The sequence below is a fragment of the Xiphophorus maculatus genome, chromosome 12 (assembly GCF_002775205.1).
Source record: "Xiphophorus maculatus strain JP 163 A chromosome 12, X_maculatus-5.0-male, whole genome shotgun sequence".
Classification (NCBI taxonomy): Eukaryota; Metazoa; Chordata; class Actinopteri; order Cyprinodontiformes; family Poeciliidae; genus Xiphophorus; species Xiphophorus maculatus.
This window is the reverse complement of record NC_036454.1, coordinates 125,081-147,412: the sequence shown is the minus strand read 5'-3', so window position 1 is coordinate 147,412 and position 22,332 is coordinate 125,081. Positions and strand designations below refer to the sequence as shown.

Genomic DNA, 22,332 nt, shown 5'->3' with positions numbered 1-22,332 from the left:
TGCCAAAAAGGCTCCAGGGCGCCCAAGAAAGACCAGCAAACGCCAGGACCGTCTCTTAAAAGTGTTTCAGCTGCGGGATCGGGCTACCAGCAGTGCAGAGCTTGCTCAGGAATGGCAGCAGGCAGGTGTGAGTGCATCTGCACGCACTGTGAGGCGGAGACTCTTGGAGCAAGGCCTGGTCTCAAGGAGTGCAGCAAAGAAGCCACTTCTCTCCAGGAAAAACATCAGGGACAGACTGATATTCTGCAAAAGGTACAGGGAGTGGACTGCTGAGGACTGGGGTAAAGTCATTTTCTCTGATGAATCCCCTTTCCGATTGTTTGGGACATCTGGAAAACAGCTTGTTCGGAGAAGACGAGGTGAGCGCTACCACCAGTCTTGTCTCATGCCAACTGTAAAGCATCCTGAAACCATTCATGTGTGGGGTTGCTTCTCAGCCAAGGGAGTCGGCTCTCTCACAGTCTTACCTAAAAACACAGCCATGAATAAAGAATGGTACCAGAATGTCCTCCGAGAGCAACTTCTCCCAACCGTCCAGGAGCAGTTTGGTGATGAACAATGCCTTTTCCAGCATGATGGAGCACCTTGCCATAAAGCAAAGGTGATATCTAACTGGCTCAGGGAACAAAACATAGAGATTTTGGGTCCATGGCCTGGAAACTCCCCCGATCTTAATCCCATTGAAAACTTGTGGTCAATCATCAAGAGACGGGTGGACAAACGAAAACCTAGGAATTCTGACAAAATGCAAGCATTGATTGTGCAAGAATGGACTGCTATCAGTCAGGATTTGGTCCAGAAATTGATTGCGAGCATGCCAGGGAGAATTGCAGAGGTCCTGAAGAAGAGGGGTCAACACTGCAAATATTGACTTGCTGCATTAACTCATTCTAACTGTCATTAAAAGCTTTTGTTACTCATAATATGATTGCAATTGTATTTCTGTATGTGATGACAACATCTGACATACACACATGAAAACCAGAGGGCAGCAGATCATGTGAAAATATAATATTTGTGTCATTCTCAATACTTTTGGCCATGACTGTAGTCACCGTTAGCTGGGGGTAGGTGTTGTTGTCTGCAGTGGAGATGGGGGAGGAGAGGGAAGGTGGGGGGCTGAAGGAGAGGTGGTGTGCAGGAGAGTGCCAGTAGGTGGATTGAACTACTTGGGGCAGTGTGGATGTGTGGGGGGGATGGTGGTGGTATGGGAGTAGCAGGCGGTGAGCTGAAGCTGAAAAACTGGTTGAACTGGTTTTCTCTATCCCGGCCCCCAGACATCTGTGTGTCCTTCCCCTTCATTCCAGCGATGTTCTTCATTCCTTTCCACACATCTCTCACACTGTTCTGCTCGAGTTTGGACTCAAGCTTCCTCCTGTAGTTGTCCTTGCATGTCCTCAGTGTCTCTCTGAGTTCACGCTGGACTCTCCTCTGCTCCTCCTTATCTCCAGACCTGAAAGCCATCTTCTTTTTGTTTAAAAGTGCCTTCAGGTCGCTGGTAATCCAGGGTTTATTGTTGGGGAAGCAGCGAACGGTCCGGGCTGGCATGACAGTGTCCTCACAGAATCTGATGTATTCTGTGATGCAGTCAGACATGTTGTCGATGTCCTCCCCATGAGGCCCACAGAGCACATCCCAGTCTGTCGACCCAAAGCAGTCCTGCAGTGCCTCAGCTGCCTCCTGTGTCCACCTCCTCACCGTCCTGATGCGCACAGGCTGCCTGCTCACTAAGGGGACATACTTGGGAGTCATCCTTACCAAGATGTGGTCCGACCTGCCAAGGGGGGGCAGGGCTGTGGCGCTGTATGCATCTTTGGCATTAGCATACAGGAGATCCAGCATTTTGTTTTCCCTGGTGGGACAGTCAACATACTGCTGGAAGTTGTTTAGAGTTTTGTCCAATGAGGCATGGTTAAAGTCACCTGTGATGACCATGAAGGCGTCCGGGTTTTTAGTCTGTATTTTGGCTGCAGTAGCGCTGATGACGTCACAGGCCACCTCTGCATCAGCTGATGGGGGAGTGTAAACAGCGATCAAAATGGCGGACGTAAACTCCCTCGGTAAATAATACGGCCGCATTCCCACAGCCAGAAGTTCAATGAAGTTATCACTCTTGCAGCAGACCATCTGGTATCAGCTCCCAATTTGACACGCTTAAATGTCTTCCTGCAAGCATCTCTCACAAGGCACACATTCCAGAAGCAAACAGACATAGAGTATTTATATTTGTAATTAATTTAAACGTATCAGCTTGCAACAAGACTGGAGAAGCTTTTGACTTTTCTAATAAACCTAGATCAAACTGGATTCATACAAAACCGTTTCTCCTTTACAAATATGAGAAGATTACTTAATGTAATTCAGTATTCAAGCCAAACAAATTGTAGAGACTTTGCTGTATCCTTAGATGCTGAAGAGGCATTTGATAGGATTGCGCGGAAGTTTTTTTTCTTTCGAAAAATTTTATTGTTACTGTAAACATTTAAAAACATTACATTGTTGCAATTATTCAGAAATTTTTAAAAACTTACAAATTCATCAATTTAGGCTAAAAGAAGCTAAGAACAAGAATTATAAAATACAAAATCTCTGTGTGTTAAAAGTTGAGCAAGACCGGGGTGACTCCCTCCCAAGTCCGGAGCCGTCCCGACCTTCCAGACAGCACTGGTGCTCAGAGGGGAAACCTGCCCTGAAGCTCCTTCCCTCCTGCCTCACCCGGAGAGCCAGGCCGCCGCTGCTTGGACCTCTACTCGTGTAGCGCCGGCTCCTTCGTCCACGGAGGCGCAGGCGATTCTTCTTGGTGGCTGTGTCCTTGGTGCGCCACCTGCAGCCCTTGGTGTTCCTCTTTTTGCTGCTGCCATCCGGATCACAGCCACGGGGGGCATCTGCCTGCGCCTGCTCACCAGCAAGTTTCTGGAGGTCCAAATGGCGTCTTTGATGGTGGCTGGGGTGAGCCACCTCTCAGCGAAGTCTTTTTTAGTCATTTTCAGCTGGCTCACCCCGTACAGCACTACCTGTACATGAAGGACCTCCCTTGCTGGGAAGTGTGGGAATTGCAAGGAGCCGGCCTTCGCCCACAGGTCCACAGCAGCGCTGCACTCCCACAGCAGGGGCCTCACCGACTCCGGCGCGCCACAACCGGGTCGGGGGCAGATGGACGTTGCAGACATGCCGCGGGAGTGCATAACGGCTCTGACCGGCAGGATCCCATGAGCCACCATCCATGACAGGTCCTGGAGTCTGTTTGGAAGGACGGGACGGCTCACGTTGCGCCAAACGGTGGAGGCGTCTCCGTACAGGAGGCCGCGCACTGGAGTCACTGGTTCCCGGTCCTGCACAACAGCAATAATAAAACGATGATTAGTTAAAATCTTGTTCTCCTCTCCTTCCAGTCTAAAATGTTGTAAAAATTTCCGAATAAAAGCATATGCAAGAGAAAGGTTAAGAGCTACTGGGGTTCTAAAATCTCGTATCATTTTTAATTTCCTGTTTCTTTTTCTGTCTAAAAAGTCATACCTGTCGTGTTTGTCATTAAAGCCATAAATATTTAAGAGGTTAAAATCCTGTCCATTAAAAGTCAGATTTGCTAAAAGTGCTCGTCCCTCTCTCACCACGGTGCTCCCCTTCACCAAGATGTACGCGTTGTTTATTAAAATGGCCACGCCGTCATTTTTATTTCCATTTAAACTGCTCCATATAGACGGCCGTGGCCACAAGTCCTGCCACCGGGTGTAAGTCTTTAAAAACGGGAGTGAACATTCTTGTAGTAAAAACACATCTGACTGTACGGAGGTTAAAAAGGATAAAACACTCTGGGCTCTAACTCGCGACTTCACACTTCTAACATTGATGGTTGAGAAGGTGAGAGTCATGAGTATGATGGCTAAAATCAAGTACGACATTTTAAAGGGTTAAAAACAAGATAATACTAATTTAAACCCATGTTTAGTCAAACAGACTAAACATGTTATAGAAAAAACATTCACTAGATTCACTTGGCATGGCAAGAGACCATGACAGTAAATCAAAATCTTACAGCTCCCTGTTGACAGAGGTGGCTTGGCTATGCCACCACTCTCACAAATGCACGTTATTTGTGGGAGTGATTACATGCTCATCTCTACTCAAAACCACACAGAGTGTGGCAGGGAATCTGGAACACAGGAAATGGGCTCTGCTCCTCACTCCTGACACCTCTTACAAGAAACCAGGATTTTGTCCCAGGCCTTGAGTCCAACAGTTTTGACCTCTGGCACAGCAGAAGAGTGAGTGTTCTGACAAACTGCCAGCAAGCCACTCCCCTCTGCCAAACTCCTCTGCTGCGTCTTTCTTCTCTGCTGGAGTGATGAGAACCAGGTGGATTCAATCTCCTACCAATCAGAGTGTAGGTACTTAAGGGGTGACTGACCTGTCACTCCTGGTTTTGAAGTGCCACAGCATGAAAGCAAACAATCCTGGTAGCATGTAAATTGAAGCTGTGCAAAAGTTTCTAAAAAACTGTGAAGGACAGCCGGTAAGCTTACAATACTGTTGCTCATAAACATGGACTTGGATTGATTGTTTGAGAGTTAATATTATTGAAAAGAAAAAAGAAAAAAAGACAATACACTTGGTGTTTATTGAAGTAGAAAATGAAAAGAAAAATGTTGGTTAGGATTTAACTATGAAGTTAAATGTTGTTAAATATGCTAATTTATTTATTGGCGTTGAATTTTATTATAAAACATTTGCTATTTATTATACTTTAGGATTAAATGGTTTAAAGGGGTGGGATTTTATCTTGTTAATTTCACAATGTATTTATCTTGTTAATTTCAGATTGTAATAGATGTGTTTCTGTTTGTTTTGAGGTTTTTCACCTATGTGGTTGGCTATGTGGTTGGACTACAAAAATTATGAAAATAAAGATGGACTAACTAAAATGAAGACTCTATGAGTGAAATCCAGTTATGTTTCACAGTACAGACCTATCCTTTTCAAGTGGGGATCGCACAGTAAATTAAACCTAACAGAACTTGACAGTGATAGTGATCAGACACCTGTTTACAGAGAATGTATTCATGACATTTCAAAAGTTACAGTCAAAATTTGGTATCCCTAAATAACTCTTCTTTGGTTTCCTCCAAATTTGCCATTTTGTCCCAGATTTCATTAAGTCCATGTTGAAATGCTGTTAGTGGTGGTGATTTTCTCAGCTCTCAAGACCTCATACAACCTTGGACCGGCCCTGCATGAGTTAAATCTGTTGCACTGCATCTCTCTGCTGGATACAGAGGGACAAACAGGGAGATTTAATTTATGTGACTTTAATAGCTTTTCCATTTCATGCCTATTGAGGTTTTAATAAGCGCCGCAGAGACTGTTTTGGTTGTCCCAGCTTTAAGAGACGAGTTGTCCTAACATACGCCTGTGTGGCTTTTAATCTTGACTCATACCTTGACGAATTCCCCAAAGAAACATGAGTTCTCACAGATTGATATAAATGTCCATACAGGTTAGCCTGTGTCCAGTTTGAGTGAAAACAGACACACACGATCCTTGGCGAGGTAAACATAAGAGATCAAGCCGCTACAGCGGCCAACACGCAGAGGCACGCTCCCAGTTCAATGCATCAACTATAAAAACTATAAACCCATCTTTCTTGCCCTGCCAGTAAAATGCACCACAGAGAGGCTTGCAGTTCGCCTTATTAAAAATATGGTGCAAGCAAATAATACACTGGGGGGGGAACTGGGTGGTTTCCTCCTCATATTTTTCTATTTTGCTCTTTTTCCAATTTTTCTTCTATCTTTTAATAAAAAGAAGAAATCTTGAATTCACAGCTCTAAAAATATATCAGCACTAAGTATGTGATGTGTTGACTGTGATCCTGAGTGGTTCCCATTTTCTGTTTTCTGTCAGCGTGTTGACATACCAGCCCTCTCTTCGTATGCCGAATGTTCCAGGCCTGGAACAGTCATACCTTACCTCAGCGATTGCAGAGTATGCAGTTCCTTTCCGCCCATCTACCCTAGGCTCCATTCCTACTGAATTGCAAAGTAAGTTAGTAAAATGTACCCAACTTTGCAATTAGGTTAGATATTTGCACAGTCCCTAACTACTAGTACCATTAACTTTGTGTTGCTTCGTACTTACAGGTCTGGATTTGTTTTCATTAATCCCAACAGATCCTCAGGTAAGCTTAGTGTTTTTTTTTTTCATCAGATAGTGTCTATTAATTTGTCATGTCCAGGCTTTGACAAAAAATATAAATCTGGAAAATTAAGTGAAAAATCAAAGCTAAAAGCTAGGCCTAAAGATTCTACTGTAAAATTACTAAAGCACTCCCAATCAAAATCTTAAAACCAGGCTAAGTCAGAAGTATTGTCTTTTCCTACAGCTGGATCATAATATCGTAAATGGGTCTTCAAAATGCAAAAGGATACAGGACTAACAGACAAAACAAATACAGCAGACAATTTAATAAAAATGTTTGATGTACTCCTAGATTAGCACTTTTGTTTCGTTTTTGTGTGTATGCCCTTTCTCAAACACTAGTCGGTCGTGGCAGATGGCCAGTCACACAAAGCCATGTTCTGCTGGAGATTTCTTCCTGTTTAAAGAGGAGTTTTCATACTAGTTGTCTCTAAATGCATGCTCAGCATGAGAGATTACTGGAAAGTCAGTGACACAATGCGATTGTCCGCTGTGGCCACATGTTTATCCACGAGGAGTGAATGCTGCTGGTGAAATGACTCGATAACAATCTCCATCCATCGATCCATCCATCTTCTTCCGCTTATCCAGGGTCGGGTCGGGTCGCAGAGGTAGCAGCTTAAGAAGGGAGGCTTAAGAAGGGAGGCCCAGACTTCCCTCTCCCCAACCACTTGTTCCAACTCCTCCGAGGGACTCCCAAGGTGTTGACAAGCCAGCCCAGGACACACAGGGGAAGACCCAGTGTGTCCTGATCTTCCCCAGGGCCTCCTCCCATTGGGAGTGCACTGAAAAACCTCATTAGGGAGGCACCCAGGAGGCATCCTGCCCAAGCCAAGTAAACTGGCCCCTCTCGATGTGAAGGAGCAGCGGCTCTACTCTAAGTCCCTCCTGGATGACCGAGCTTCTCACCCTATCTCTAAGGGAGAGCCCAGACACCCTACAGAAGGTAGGGTGAGGGTAGATGAGGGTAGGAACGTAGATCACGCGGTAAACCGAGAGGTTCAGTTTTTTTTATTTATTTATTTTTATTAAATTGTGCATACATGAACATACCTAAATTAACATAACAGATCAAATCCCCACCCATCCCTTACCCGCACAAAACGGCACATCATAAAACACTTACACCGTGAAGACAACATGGCAAAAACATCACGAATTGATCCAAACCTTTCCACAAGCGTAAACAAAAAAAAAAGGACAGTTATACAGGGTATTAAGCAGTGACAGGTCTGAAATAGACACTTTTTCATTGAAGGAATTTTAGTACAGGGTCCCATATTTTCTCAAACACACTGACTTTATCTTCGTTGTGATATCTCAGTCTTTCCAGATGCAGAGTATTTGCTAGTTCTCCCAACCACAAATCAAATGTGGGCACGGAGTCCTTTTTCCAAAATCTCAAAATCAACCTTTTAGCAATCACTGTACCAAACAAAACCGCCATTTTCTCATTTTTAGTGGCTGGTCGCAAAGCACTGGAGATCCCGATGATGGCAATAAGAGGTTCTGGATCCCATTTTTTCCCAAAAGCTGTTGAAAAAAAATAAAAAATATTCTTCCAGAATGAGTGAAGCTGAACACATGACCAGAAGGAGTGTGTCAAGTTACCAATAGCAGTCCGACAACAATTACAAATTGGAGACACACTAGTAAAGAAAGTGCTCCGCTTCTCCCTCGAATAATGGAGCCTAAGTATAGTTTTGAACTGTATGAGATTGTGTCTGGCGTTGACAGAACATTCTTGTATACTTTTCAAACCCTCCTCCCACAGTTCTTCAGATAGCTGTTGCCCTAACTCATCCTCCCATGCCTTCTTAATCCTGGTTGTATCTACACGCATACCATTAAAGATCCTATAAAAGTGTGACACTGCCCCCTGATTGACAGGATCAAATTTATTTATTTCCTCCAGGGTATCATGTTTCATTAAAGTTCCAACATCCGATACATTTTTCCTAACATAGTCCCGAACCTGCAGATAACGGAAAAAACTTGATGGAGGAAGATTATACTCGGAACATAACTGTGCAAAAGATGCAAAAGTTCCACTAATGTATAGGTCACCAATCACACTGATGCCCTTCATTCTCCACGCCCGAAAGATGGCGTCACTGAGACCTGGTGCAAAGGAGTGACTTTCACAGATCGGAGTGTCAAAGTAAACCTCTGGAGCTTTTATAAATGTTTGTATCCGTTTCCAGATTCTGATAGTATTGCCAATGACAAAACTATTGGTATAGAGTGTTTTACTGACTTTAATGGGGCTGTTAAGGAGGGCGGTTAGAGACGAATTACAACAGTGCAGACGCTCTAAAGATAACCAGGTAGGACAGGTCACATCAGATGAGAGTGGGCCCTTCCTCCACCATGCCAGGATGTATAAATAGCAAGCCCAGTAATAATGCTTGAAGTCTGGTGAGGAGAACCCACCCTCCATTCCTGGTTTACATAAGTGTTTTTTGGAAATTCTGACTCTTATAGCCCCAAATAAAAGGAATAATAATAGAATCTAATTGTCTGAAGTAGGATACACCAATAAAACATGGGACAGATTGAAATAAATGAAGAAACACCACCAGTTTAATGGCGTTAATCCTCCCGGCCATAGATAGTGGGAGAGTTTTCCAGAAATTGATATTCTGCTTGAGTTGAAGAATTTTACTCTGCCAGTTCAGCCGTAAAAGATGTTCTGTTTTTTTGTTACCAACACACCCAAATATGTAAAGGAATCATAAGCTATCTTAAATGATGTGGACCTCAAATATGCCAAATCAGCCTCTGTGGTAAGCGGCATTAGTTCACTTTTGTCCCAATTAATAGAAAAACCAGAGAAACTGCCGAAACTATTGATCATCTTCAAAAGAGGAGACAGCGATTTCCGTGGGTTAGAGACATACAAAAGTATATCGTCAGCATACAGCGAAATATGATGCTTACAATTAAACATCTCAATAGGGGAAATTAAGGGGTTCTGCCTAATGCTAGTGGCCAGAGGTTCAATAATGACTGAGAAGAGAAATGGGGAGAGGGGGCAGCCTTGACGTGTACCACGATGAATAGCAAAGGGACAGGAGATATTCTGATTAGTAATGACGGAAGCAGTTGGGTGTGAATAAATTATTTCAATCCATTCTGTAAACAGGGGTCCAAAACCAATTTTTTGAGAACAAACATCATATAAGGCCATTCTACTTGATCAAATGCACGTTGTGCATCTAGCGAAATAACAATGGAATCATTTGAATGATTTGAATATAATATATTGAAAAGACGCCGCAGGTTAAAAAACATATGCTTACCTGGCATAAAGCCAGTCTGATCTGGATGGATGATTAGACCTATGTGTTTTTTGAGTCTATTAGCTAGAATTTTCCCAAGAATTTTGGTTTCTAGAGGCAACAACGAAATTGGGCGGTAGGATGAAACAACCTCTGGATCACGGCCAGGTTTAGGAATGAGCGAAATATTGGCTCTGTATAAAGTGGGGGGCAGTTTTGACACTTGCCTAGAATGGTTTAACATACGCAAAAGTAGAGACGATAATTTGGAACTGAATATTTTGAAGAAGTCAACACTGAAGCCGTCAGGACCAGGTGCTTTGTTGTTGGAAAGTGTAGAGATAACAGTTTCAATTTCCTGTAAAGTTATGTTGGCTTCCAGAGCTTCAACTGAATCTGATGGCAGTTTTGGCAAATTCAAATTTTTAAAAAATCTTTCCAGATTTTCAATGTGCAGTATTCCCTGTGGCTGATAAACACTAGCGTAGAAGTCTGTAAAGCAGTTGCTGATTTTATCCGGATCCGTGAGTAAAGTTCCATCTTCAAGCTTAATACGATGTATGGCTCTAGAGGCCTGTGAATGTTTAAGCTGACGGGCTAAAAGCTTATGAGGTTTATCACCTAACTCGAAGTATTTTTGTTTGACTTGTCCCAGTAATTTAGAAACCTTTCTTGACATAATAGAGTTATATTCATATCGTAGAGCTGTTATTTTATTCAAGGTATCTGGACACTGCTTTAATTTATATGAGTTTTCTAAGCTGGTCAACAGGCCTTCTATTTTATCCAACCTTATCATGGACTCTTTACTTTTTGCCGCCTCGAACGAAATTATACATCCCCTTATAACCGCCTTCATTGCTTCCCAAAGCATTGAATCATCTACATCCCCCCCTGTCATTAGCACTCAGGTATGACTTAATTTCATTTGAAATATAGGAGCAAAATTCCTTATCTTTCAACAGAGTGTTATTTAAGCTCCAGTTCCACCCTCCCTTTTTAAAATCTAATTTAAGGTTCAGCAACACAAGAGCATGATCTGATATGTGAATATTGTAATATTTGCAGCTTGATACTGCTGCTAGCAACCTAGAGTCCAATAAGAAGTAATCAATCCTAGAGTAGGACTTATGTACTGCTGAAAAGTATGAATAATCTCTCCCAGTAGGATATAGCAGTCTCCAAATGTCGACCATATTGTGGGATTGTAATAGACTTTTAAGGGAATCGCCACTCTTGCTTCTCCGTCTTTCCAACTAGGGTAGCCACTCAACCCTATACAATTAACATATCAAAATAAATAAATTCCATTTCTCACCCGATGGCAGGATCTATAGTTGCTCGCTTTCTCAAAATCTCAAATATAGCAACAAAAGAATATAGTCTGTCCACCTGCTTCATTTAGTCCCAGACTGCCAGTCCTCGATCTCCCGGCTCAGGAATTTGTTGGCTTCCGCTGGAGTGTCGAAGGTAGCAGTGTTGTTATTCACAGTCACCATGAACTACGCAGGGTATCGAAATCCATAACGAATCCTCTTGGACCTGCATTGCTCCCTAATAGCTTGGAACGCCTGACGTTTCTTCATTACAGCTGAGGTGAGGTCGGGAAAGATGAACACCGAGCGACCGTCGTATTGCAGAGGACTCTTCTCCCTCGCCAACCGCAGCACCCGCTCTTTCTCTTGAAAATAATGAAGCCTGACAATGATGGCTCTCGCCTTCCCGTCTTTGGCCTGCGTTAGGCTCCAATGCGCCCGATCCACTTTGATTGGCCGATCAAAATTGGGCAGCAGTTTACAGACAAAGTCCGTGGGTCTACCATTCTCGGCTTTCTCCGGTATGCCTACAATATGTATATTCTGCCGGCGTGAGCGCGCCTCCAAATCATCCAGCTTTGCTTGCTGTAGAGAGCATTGAGCAGCTAGGCTGTCGTGTCTTTTCTCCAGCTCCGAAATCCGCCTATCCTGTGACACGACTGCGGCCTCGGTTGATGTCACACGGTCACAAATATCCGAAAGCGCCGCTTTGAGACTGGAAATTGATCCATTGAGCTCCACAAACCTCATGTCGACCGTGCTGCTAAGCTTACTTATGGCTGATAGGACATCCTCATTGGTGGCGGATGGACCTGGAGAGCACATGGGGCTTGTGCTAGCATTAGCCACCTCGAGGCTTGCTAGTTTGGTCCGGTCGTCCAGGGTCTCCTCCCCTGGGCTTTTGTCTTTCTTATTAAGTTTGGACTTGGTCATCCTGTTCATAGTGTGATGGTCCACTACGAATGTGCTAGGCAGAAATTTTAATGTTATTTAGGGTGAAATCATGGTGGAGTTGAGTCGGAGCTCCCTCAAAACACGTCTACTCCATGTTGAGACCTCTCACATTCGAGATTCAGTTTTTGAATCAGCTCTCTCTTCACTACGACAGACCGGTACAGTGCCTGCTTCACTGCAGATGCTGTGCTCTTTCGTGAACAAGATCCTGAGATACTTAAACTCTTCCACTTCGGGCAGGACATGCCCCTCGAGCCGGAGAAGGCACTCTACCCTTTTCCGGCTCAGGACTGCAAAAGGGTGCCTCGGACGCTTCACTCTCGGCTGCAAATCGCTGTAGTGAAATGTGTAGGTCATGACCTGATGAAGCCAATAGGACCACATCACCCACAAAAAGCAGAGATGTGATCCAAAACAAATCCCCTCCACACCTTGGCTGCACCTAGAAATACTGTCCATGAAAGTAATGAACAGAATTGTGACAAAGGGCAGCCCTGGCGGAGTTGAACTCTTACTGAAAACGAGCCCGACTTACTGCCGGTAATGCAAATCAGACTCTGACAAGGTTATACCAATGTATGGGGAATGACCATGTCAAAGGGCCCAGAACCCCATATTTCTGGAGAACAGGGCTCCCAAAGGGACACGGTTGAACGTCTTCTCCAAGTCCACTAAAACACACTGGGCAATCAAAACCCTTCACCATGATAAGGTGGCTGCCCATGGAGAGGTCGATACAATCTGATAGGTTTTTTTTTTAGATAGAAAACCTTTTTTTAAAAGGACTCAGTTTGGAATAGTTCACTGTTTTTGTTTTTAGACAAGCTATATTTCCCATCAACTGTTTGGTAATGTTGATCCATGTCTCATTATATTAGGTCATCATTCATCATTTAATGTTTTAAATGGGATTTACATCAGATGAACATGCAGGGTGGCCCAAAAACAAGATCGCGGATACAAGCGGCTGAAATGGGTTTTCTCCGTAGGGTGGCTTGGCTCTCCCTTAGAGATAGGGTGAGAAGCTCAGTCATCTGGGAGGGACTCAGAGTAGAGCCGCTGCTCCTTCACATCGAGAGGAGCCAGTTGAGGTGGCTCGGGCATCTGGTCAGGATGCCTCCTGGACGCCTCCCTGGTGAGGTGTTCCGGGCACATCCCACCGGGAGGAGGCCCTGGGGAAGACCCAGGACACGCTTGGAGGGATTATGTCTCTCGGCTGGCCTGGGAACGCCTTGGGATTCCCCCGGAAGAGCTAGAAGAAGTGGCCGGGCAGAGGGAAGTCTGGGCCTCCCTTCTGAAGCTGCTACCCCCGCGACCCGACCTCGGATAAGCGGAAGAAGATGGATGGATGGATGGACATCCGCAAATGTTACTTTTTTCTACTTTTCAAATTCCCTTTGCTTGGGGATCCTTTCCACGGTCGAAATTGATGTATTTGTAATGTGATGAAGACATAACCTGTGAAGACATTTTTTGGTCTTTAAGCTATCTCTTACAGACACAATGGCTCAGAGAAGGGTAATTTTTTCTGATTTTTTTTGTTTTCACACCATCACGATTTTTTTTTTAAATATGAAGACTGTATTACTCTGTCCAAACTTTGCAGAGATTGTTCAGTACAAGAGGAGCTACTTTTGCAAATCAACAGTCCTGCCAGTTTCAATGGACAGAAAGCTTTTTGACTTAACTCTCTAGGCTTTTGAAAAGTAGAACATATAAAATGAAGTGATATGAAAGCCAGAATTTATTTTTATTTTTTTTTGTATTTTATTGAACGCGCTAAGTTACAATTAAAATTCCATCAGTGCAAACAATAAACATTCAAAGGAGTGGGTAGAAGTCTAAACTTATTAAAACGCACCGCTTCTATTTTAGCTGCTTAAGACTAATGGTTTCAAACTCGTAATGATCTGATGAGCCATTCAGTTTTTCATACTGTGCTGCCATGTTTTGTCTCCTGAATCTGTTTATGTTTTTGCATTTTTAAGCTGTAATTACAACCTATTTAGGATCCATTAATATGAATGGAAGTAGAATTTTAATTTCTTCCCTATTTTCAAGATTTTTATCAGGAAAAATAGTCAACCAAAAATTATGATATCCACTTGAACAGATTATGAAAGATATTCACCTAAGTTACATTTTTGTAATATTCACCAAAAAATCTTTTTCAAAGTGATCGAACAAGTGTGATACTAGAATAGCATTAAACGATTATTACATTAACAGCTCAGGGTCATATGAAATTCTTAAGATGTACTATTCTGCAAATCTGTGCTAAAGAGATTTTAAGGGAACTCAACTTGTGTTTTTCTTCTATTGATCAGCATTACAGGCCCCAAATGTTTTTGGAAAACCTTTCAGGCAGCCTGCACAGCATACCCAGCACTAGCTCTGGTTTGGTAACCTCTACCTCCAGCAGCAACTTTAATGCCAGTGGTCATACTGCCACCTCCATCCACAGTGCACCAGTCGTCACAGGAGGTTCCACTGGAGAAGTGACTGGAGGTAGCCTGTCGGATATTATTTCATTGGACTGAGCCACATTCCTCTACACCTTTCAATGCCTATTTTAAAGGTTTTCTGTGGTAAATGGTAAATAGTTTTCAGATTCCTAAGCATTTGATCTTGCCATTGTCTAGTGCTATTTTTACTGGATGAGTTAAATGGAAAGAGAGCAAAACCTTACCTTACATTTTTTTTGTCACATGGTTTAGTTTGCCATTTTAAATGTTCAATTACTCTGTGCACATGGAAAGTGCACAAAGATTCCCTCTGAGTGGAGAGACCTCCTGAGAATGAAGAAGCTCCCGTTAGAAGGAAGTAGAGTGAGTGGACCTAACCTAAGCAAGAAAAACGAGTGCAAAATAAATGTTTTAAATTATACAAAAACTTGGTATGTGGTAAAATGACCATCTTGCAGCTCATATATGTTATCAGTTGCGAGATATTATCTATATCTGTTTGAGTTTAGTTAACTGGAAATGGTCACTTGAAGAGCTATATGTAAGAATATTTCATTTTCAGATGATATTTTTGCAACATTAAACCAGTCCCATTAAAACTTCAAAGATTCTAAATGTGAGCTGTGTTCTTAATCCTTTATAGAATTTCTGCACAGCAATGTGTGTACTCAAAATCCTGATTGCAGTTAGTAAATGACGTGGAAGATTTGTATGACATAATTTTGTTAGAAATGTGTGTTTGTCTGAATGAATTAACATGTTGAAATTGGCTTTGTGTTGCTAGGTAGTACAATAAAAATTAAAAAGCAAGTATTGTATCAGAAATTACTGTTAGACTTTAAGAATTTCTCTTACTATAACTACCTGTAACTTTTTTTATTTAAGATGTTTTATTTACTTAATCACTGTCAGCCAAATGTTTAAGTCAGAAAATCAGGAAGAGACAGAACTACTAGAGCTGAAACCTGAAGATTTTACATGAGGGAAATGTTTCTTCTGCAAGAATCTTTCTGCAGTTGTGTAACCTAACCTTGAGACAGATTGCATGAAATAACTTAATCACTGAGCCATACTTCTTTATGACAATTGAACCAGACTTAAAAGTTCTTAAGAATTGTCTAGTTTTCATAAATAATTATTTGTGTCTTATTTTGGTTATCTGCAGTTCTAAACCTTGCCTTGTCGAACAGTATGTAAGGCTTTTAAAATTATTTTTAAAAGGAAACCTTCAACATTTATAATGGTAACATGTTTAAATTGAAAATGTTTTATAGGTTTAGTCACAGGACATCTTCCAACATGCTCAAATCAATAAAACCACTGAAATGTTAAACAGTACATTAAGACTGAAAACCTTGTAATAGTCATCAACACACTTTGAAAGCTTAAAACCAGATGATGGAGCAAATAAATACCATGTTTTTTGCTAATAATTTCTGCCACTGAGTTCTACAAATCACATCCCACTTATCAAAAATGCACATTGAGGAAATAGTAAAACCTTTTGCCAAGAGCTACTCAAATAAATTTGCACGGTATCTCTTGCATACACTTTTTTTGAGAATGCATATGGTATATTAAAGTTCCAAGTTTTTTTGCAAATCTAATTTTCAGTTTGGAAACTTATTTTTGTTTTTTACCCCTCCAGGGGGTCTTTTGTGGGCTCTAGTGTCCCTTATATGATAGTAGGCTGACAGGAAACAGGGAAGGAGAGGAGGGAAGACATGCGGCAAATGTCGTCGGGTTCAGGAGTCGAACCTGCGACGGCCGTGTCGAGGACTCAAGGCCTCCAAATACGGGTCGCGCTACGCCCTACGCCACCACGGCACGCCCCGGAAACTTATTTTTAATAAGTTTGTTTATATGCTTTGATTAAAAAGTTCAGTAAAAGCATTGAGTATATGTTTCAAAGATTTTGCATGTACTTGTTTTGTAATGCTGGGGTTGTGAATAACCAAGAACAAACCAAAATTATATTGGTAGAGCAGAAAATGTGCACCTGCATATATGTAACGTAGTATAACTGGATGTTAGCCTTTTAAGGTTAAGTATATGTTGACAAAACTCCAATCTCTAACAGGGAGATGGCAAACAGGGGAAAGAGGCAAAGCAGTGGCTGGTAAATACATGAAAAAAAAAAATCATTCAAACGCAACATTGCTATGTAGTGCAGGTATCCAAATACATTGAGCAGAATGTTCTCAAGCCATTTTTTGTGATGAATCTCATGTAACAAGTTAATGCAGCAGGTAGGATGAGCTTTAGGACTCATTAGGTTGGCCCTTTTTCATTAGATTATACAGTTAAACTTTACTTATTGAACAATGCATTTTGAGTTGTTTTGGGGTTTTGATTTATTGATTTCTAGTTTCATTATTATTCTGTGTATCTTAGTGTTTTTGATTAAATCAGGCTTGTTTCCATTTTACTTTAGTTCAGTTCTCATGATTCTAGCTTAATTAGTTTGTTCTTCCTTCTCTAGTGTGAGCATTCATACACTAGACTTTCATCAAGCGGACTGTTTGAGTCCGCTTTAATCAAACTCTACTTCTTTTATCTAGAAAGTCTGATTCATTTGGGGAGGTGTGAACGCGCAATCAAACTCTAATGCGGACTAAAAAAGCGAAAACTGGTCTTCCTAAAAAAGTTCAGTTGAAGGTCTGGGTTGAACCCAGACCTTCAACTGAACTTTTTCAGTTGAAGAAGATTTGGCTTCAGCTGCAAGTGGATCGGAGAGCGCTCCAACAGCAGGAAACTAACTGCAGCACAGGACATTAGAATCAATATATTACTCTCTGCTCTGCGGGTTTAGATGAGGTTTTGTGTCTCTTGCCATGGCAACAGGTCTGTGTGTAGAGTAAAGCTGACACAGAGAGCGAGGAAAAGCAAAATATAAATGATTTAAAGTTATTTTACATCTGATTATCCCTTTGCTGTGGCGCACTGAAACCGCTGTAATTTTTAAACCTTTAATAAACGACAAAAACTGCACTAATTGCCTCGTTTGTTTGTAGAATGTGGCGATATCCATAACAATCATCAAACAGGATCAAATATTTCATAAAGTATAGGAGCCATGGTTTGTTACATTTTAACAAACTAATTTATATTTTAATTATTAACCAATATTAAAGAAAAATTTGCTTAGTCCTCTCTTGCATCTTGTCCACATCTATAAACAAAACTGTTTATAGATTTATAGGGAGAATACATATCCTTCATGTCAATACATCAGCAGTTTGCACAACTTTCACTTGTGCCATATTTTATAAAAATCAAGTAAGAAATAAAGATGCAATGACCATTTTGTGACAGAATCCTGCTCGTCTAGAATTGGAACAGTCTGGTTTTGTGGACATGATATATTTTTTTGTTATTTCAAACAAGTATGGTAATTACAATAGTGTAACTCTATAGTAGGTGTAGCAGAGGCAGACTTAAGAAAGGGAAAACAAATGCCTAAAAAAATAAACTACAACAAGGGGATTCATATTTTAGTGCCAACATGCATTGGTGGGCAATTCCATTAATTTTTCAGTCATTAATTTTTCATATGTTTCAATACATTTCAGAGATTTCAAATATAACTGGAATTCAGATAATAAAAAAGTTAAAAACTGGGGATAATCTTAGCACTCTTTGTTTATGAATAAAAAATATTGCCAGACAAAATATCAGATTATATTATTGTTTTGTTTTTCAATAACACTCCAAAAGTTACCATATCTCTAGAAACAGATTCAGGAAGTGCAGTTTTCGGTTTGATCCACCTTTTTAAGCAATTTCAAAAATATTTTGATTTAATTGCATTCATAGAAGATCTGGTTTGTTGTTTTTATGCCACTTTCACAGAATGAGCATTTATTGCCATCAGTATTATAGTGATTTCTGAGCAGCTCTTTGGAGAGGTAAATTGCACTTAAAATTTTAAAGTGTGTTTATTTAGACTTTGGTTGTATGGGGAGTTTTAAATAAAGAGTTCTTTATTTAAATTAGCAAAGAATTATATTTTTATGTATTTTCCCAGGGAATAAGGTTTTGTTTAGACATCTTCTAATTGTGTAGTTAATAGGGATGCACCGATTTATTGGCGCCGATTTCTTTAATTTTGGGAGATCGGTGATTGACCGGTTTTTACATGTGAAGCTAATCTTATCCACCTCAGCAAAGGTCTAAAAATCTGCCACTTTAACCTGTGAGACAGGTTTGACTGATAGACCAGCCCATCAGATCATGTCTGTACGTTTACAGTTAACAATAGTCACCCCACTGTTGCCAATTCAAAAACTTTCTTGCTACATTGAGCAACATTTCAGACAAAAAACTAAAGAAATGGTATCGGCCAAAATCGTAGCTCTCTGCGTACTTCTAAATCTGTTCCTTAGTTGCATCTTTTTGGGTCTGCTATCGCCTCTAGTGGCGTGGGGGTGGTAACACAATTATCAAATAAAACATTAAATCAGGATACCACAAAATGTTTATTATTACTTATTAATTCCGGCTTTACTGGCACCATAAAAGAGAAATTTCTTATAAGACCTTAAAGTGGGTTCAGTTTCACTCGATGACCAACCTGTTGAAACTAGTCCAAATACTTTGGATCATTCCTGGACATTTAGCTCACCTTTGCTGAAAAGATTGACTATATTTTTAAGAAATGCTCAGAGAGCGACTATCTTTTAAGAAGACATGGTGATCTTGGAATTAGCAGCTTGTGTACAAGACAATCGTTGGGTGTTTTAACTTTTCATCTCCCTAGCTGGTTTGGTCATATGAGCTGCAGACTAAAAAACAAACTTTTTACAATTGTTTCAATGGCTGATAAAATAGTGGTGAAACTACAAAAAGCTGTTTCAACAGTTTGCTGAAAGAACATGGAGTATGGCAAAGGATATTTTACCAGATAGAATCCATCGGCTTTTTCGTCAGTTTGAATCTCTGAGCTCAGGAATGCATTACTGGGTCAACTACGAACATCTATAGGAAGTAATGTATTCCCAGTTTAATAACCATTCTTAACCAAACTAAATGACAACAATTACTTATGGCATGCAAGTGCTTTATTCTCTATACACTTTGTTGATATTGTGATTGAATAAATGTGTTTAAGTTTTTAGTTTTAAAGAGGAAGGAAACTTTCTACCTATTTTGATGGGCAAAATAACTATTCCTACATATAGAATCAATATAAGACTCTACCAACCAAAAGGCTTTCACAACAATATATACATTTCAATTTTTGCATGAATTTGTTTAACAGTCCTAGTTGTTTGCTCATGTGTATTCTTCTAAAAGTCATTCATTATTTATTGCATTTTGCTCAATTAATTTTCTTCAAAAACATATCTAAAATAATATTTGATATGAGTCGCAGAAATGTAGGTTAGCAGTTTATAGTTTGAGTTTATGTAATTGGTCTTCTGTTTCTGTCACTGTAGGAGATGGGATCTCAAATTTAGGCCTCGAGCCAGTGTACTGCAACTTCTAGAAGTATTCCTGGTCCAACTCACCTGAATGAAATGACTGAATTACCTCCTCAGAATGCAGCCGGGTTCTCCAGAGTTCAGTTAATGACTTTATTATTTGACTCAGGAGTGTTGAAGCATGGACACATATAGAAGTTGCAGGACACCAGCCGCCATTTGAAGATCTGGCCTGGGATTAAAGATCTCTATTCCATAGTCTTTATTAGATTTAGGAATTGAGATTTTGATACCATATCTTATAGCAAGTGGGAGATTACAAGATTTAAAAATAAAAAAAATTAAAAAATAGAGTAGTTCTTTATAATCCTCACAGAAATATCTATAAAATTTTGCAGTGGGTCAATGTTAACCTAGAGCTTTGTTAAAAGATGAGAATTAATTGCCATTATGCTCCCCATTTAGAATTTAACAATCACAAGTTTCTTTATTAATATTATTATTATTATTGTATCATCTACTTTCAGAACAAGTTGTTCAATATTTGCTAGGAAGGATTAACATTTTGTTTTGGAAAATTTAGACCGATATTGCTGATTATAGCTTTGTGGAAATATGGAGTCCTTTGCCAGAGCAAGTGTTTAGGTACCCCAGAATGGCTGTCACAGCAGATTCAAGAATTCCTTAAACATGCATGAAAGAATCAAAGTAACAGTTTCTGACTAGGTATTGACATTATAACACAGGGGTGTCCAAACTTTTTGCAAAGGGGGCCAGATTTGGTGTGCTAAAAATATAGGGGGGCCAACCTTGGCGGACGTTCTTTACATATAACAGCAATTAATTTAAATACATTTCAGCGAGCTGTTGTGTGTTTCACATTTGCTTTTTTATTTTAATTTCAGCCATCTTAAGCATATGTTTTGGTTCATTTGAAACATACATATCAAAATTCAATTGACATTGAAAATTGAAATTAAATATTCATTTAACTTCACTTTTTTAACACTTTAACTTTTTTGTAACAGTTGAAGAGAAGTAATTGTACTCTTGGGTGCAAATTACATTTGAAACATAAAAAAAAATCGCAAAATGGGAGTTTAATATTTACAGAATTTTTAAACACAATAACAGAGAAATTGTCATATCAACAAGTGCAGGGTTCATTTAAAATATGACAGTAACTATAAATGTTGATTGGCACACCTCTCTCTCGCTTGGCGACCCGGGGACAGGACGCGCGGTGATGATGTGCGCACTAGCGGTGTTGCTAGTGCGTACCTTACAGTCCAACCCTACATGCTTTCACTCCAGAATAATAAACAATAAACATAACCCCCCAGACTTCGGTTTTTCAGACTTAGGTCAATGAAAAATGATGACTTGTCCGCATTAGTGTGATGGGTGAAACTGAGATCTGGATTGCAGGACAAAGGCCAGGTCTGGCTCAATGGCAGTAGTATTGATGCGCAAGATGTCTTGTAAGTGAGAGTCCGATAGCCGTGTCCTCACATGGCTCTTATTTAATTTCATAACCGAGAATGTCTTCTCACACAAATACGTCGACCCAAACAAGCTTAGCATTTTCTTACCAAATGCTCGAATCTCTGGAAACCTGTCCTTATTCAGCTGTCGGTAAAAGTTGGCGAGAGTAAGCTGCTGGTGCTGACCGCGGATCTCTGCGTCACACTGCAGCTCAATGACCTCCAACTGCAAATAGTCTGGAACATCATCTGTGTCCACGGAGAAAGGTGAGGAAAAAAGAGTGATCTCCTTCTCGATTGCTGCAAAGTCCCGAAAGCGTTGTTTAAACTCTTCAGCCAGAGATGAAATATCTGACGCGTACCTCCTTGTTTGCACTGCGACATCGCTCTGTGGGAATCTGGCCATGATTTCTTGCAGCGCTGGAAAGTGCGCAGTGCTGGGCTGGGTCGACGACAGGTGTCTTTCAAACAGTTGCAGCTTGATTCCAAAGGCTTTGACATGTGAATATAGTTGGCTTATGACTGCATCTGGTCCTTGGAGACTGGTGTTGAGGACATTAAGATGCTTTGTAATGTCAACTAGAAACCCCAAATCAGCCAGCCAAATAGGGTCACTTAGTTCTCCCATAGGTTGTCCTTTTTCAGCCAAAAACTCACCGATTTCTTGCCTAAGTGAGTAGAAGCGTGACAGTGCAGAACCCCGACTGAGCCATCTCACGTCATTGTGATAGACAACATCTCCATATTCCGCATGAATCTCGCTGAGAAACTGTTGGAACTGACGGTGGCATAGCGCTCTGGAGCGGATGTAATTAATTGACTTTATCACCGGTCCCATAACATGTTCGTATTGGAGATGTTTAGCACACAGAACTTGCTGATGAATGATGCAATGGAGTTTTACAGCTTTCCCTCCTTCTTCACTTACTTTGTTACTTATTAGTGTTGCTAATCCGCTTTGTTTGCCAGTCATCGATGGCGCGCCATCGGTAATTATCCCAGAAATTTTATTCCACGGGAGTTTCATGTTATCCACGGCAGCGCAAACAGAAGAGAATAAATCTGTTCCTCTTGTTTGGTTTTTCAGGCTCTGTAGGTCAAGTAGTTCTTCAGTAATATTCACTTCGTTGTCCACTCCTCTCAAAAAAATAAGTAACTGAGCAGTGTCAGAGGCGTCTGTGCTTTCGTCGCAAGCTAGTGAAAAAAAGTCAAAC

General features: G+C 40.8%; 1 protein-coding gene across 2 annotated transcripts in view; it reads left to right on the top strand.

The window, feature by feature from the left end:
• Positions 1-15,021, top strand: part of LOC102221529 (E3 SUMO-protein ligase PIAS2-like) — a 54,690-nt gene extending 39,669 nt beyond the window's left edge. For both annotated transcript variants that reach the window (XM_023343652.1, XM_023343653.1), the window contains 3 exons: positions 5,902-6,038; positions 6,138-6,175; positions 14,074-15,021. In XM_023343652.1, the coding sequence (XP_023199420.1) occupies positions 5,902-6,038; positions 6,138-6,175; positions 14,074-14,286 (388 nt within the window). In that variant the 3' untranslated portion in view covers positions 14,287-15,021. The remainder of the gene's footprint in view (positions 1-5,901; positions 6,039-6,137; positions 6,176-14,073) is intronic.
• The last annotated feature ends 7,311 nt before the right edge of the window (positions 15,022-22,332 follow it).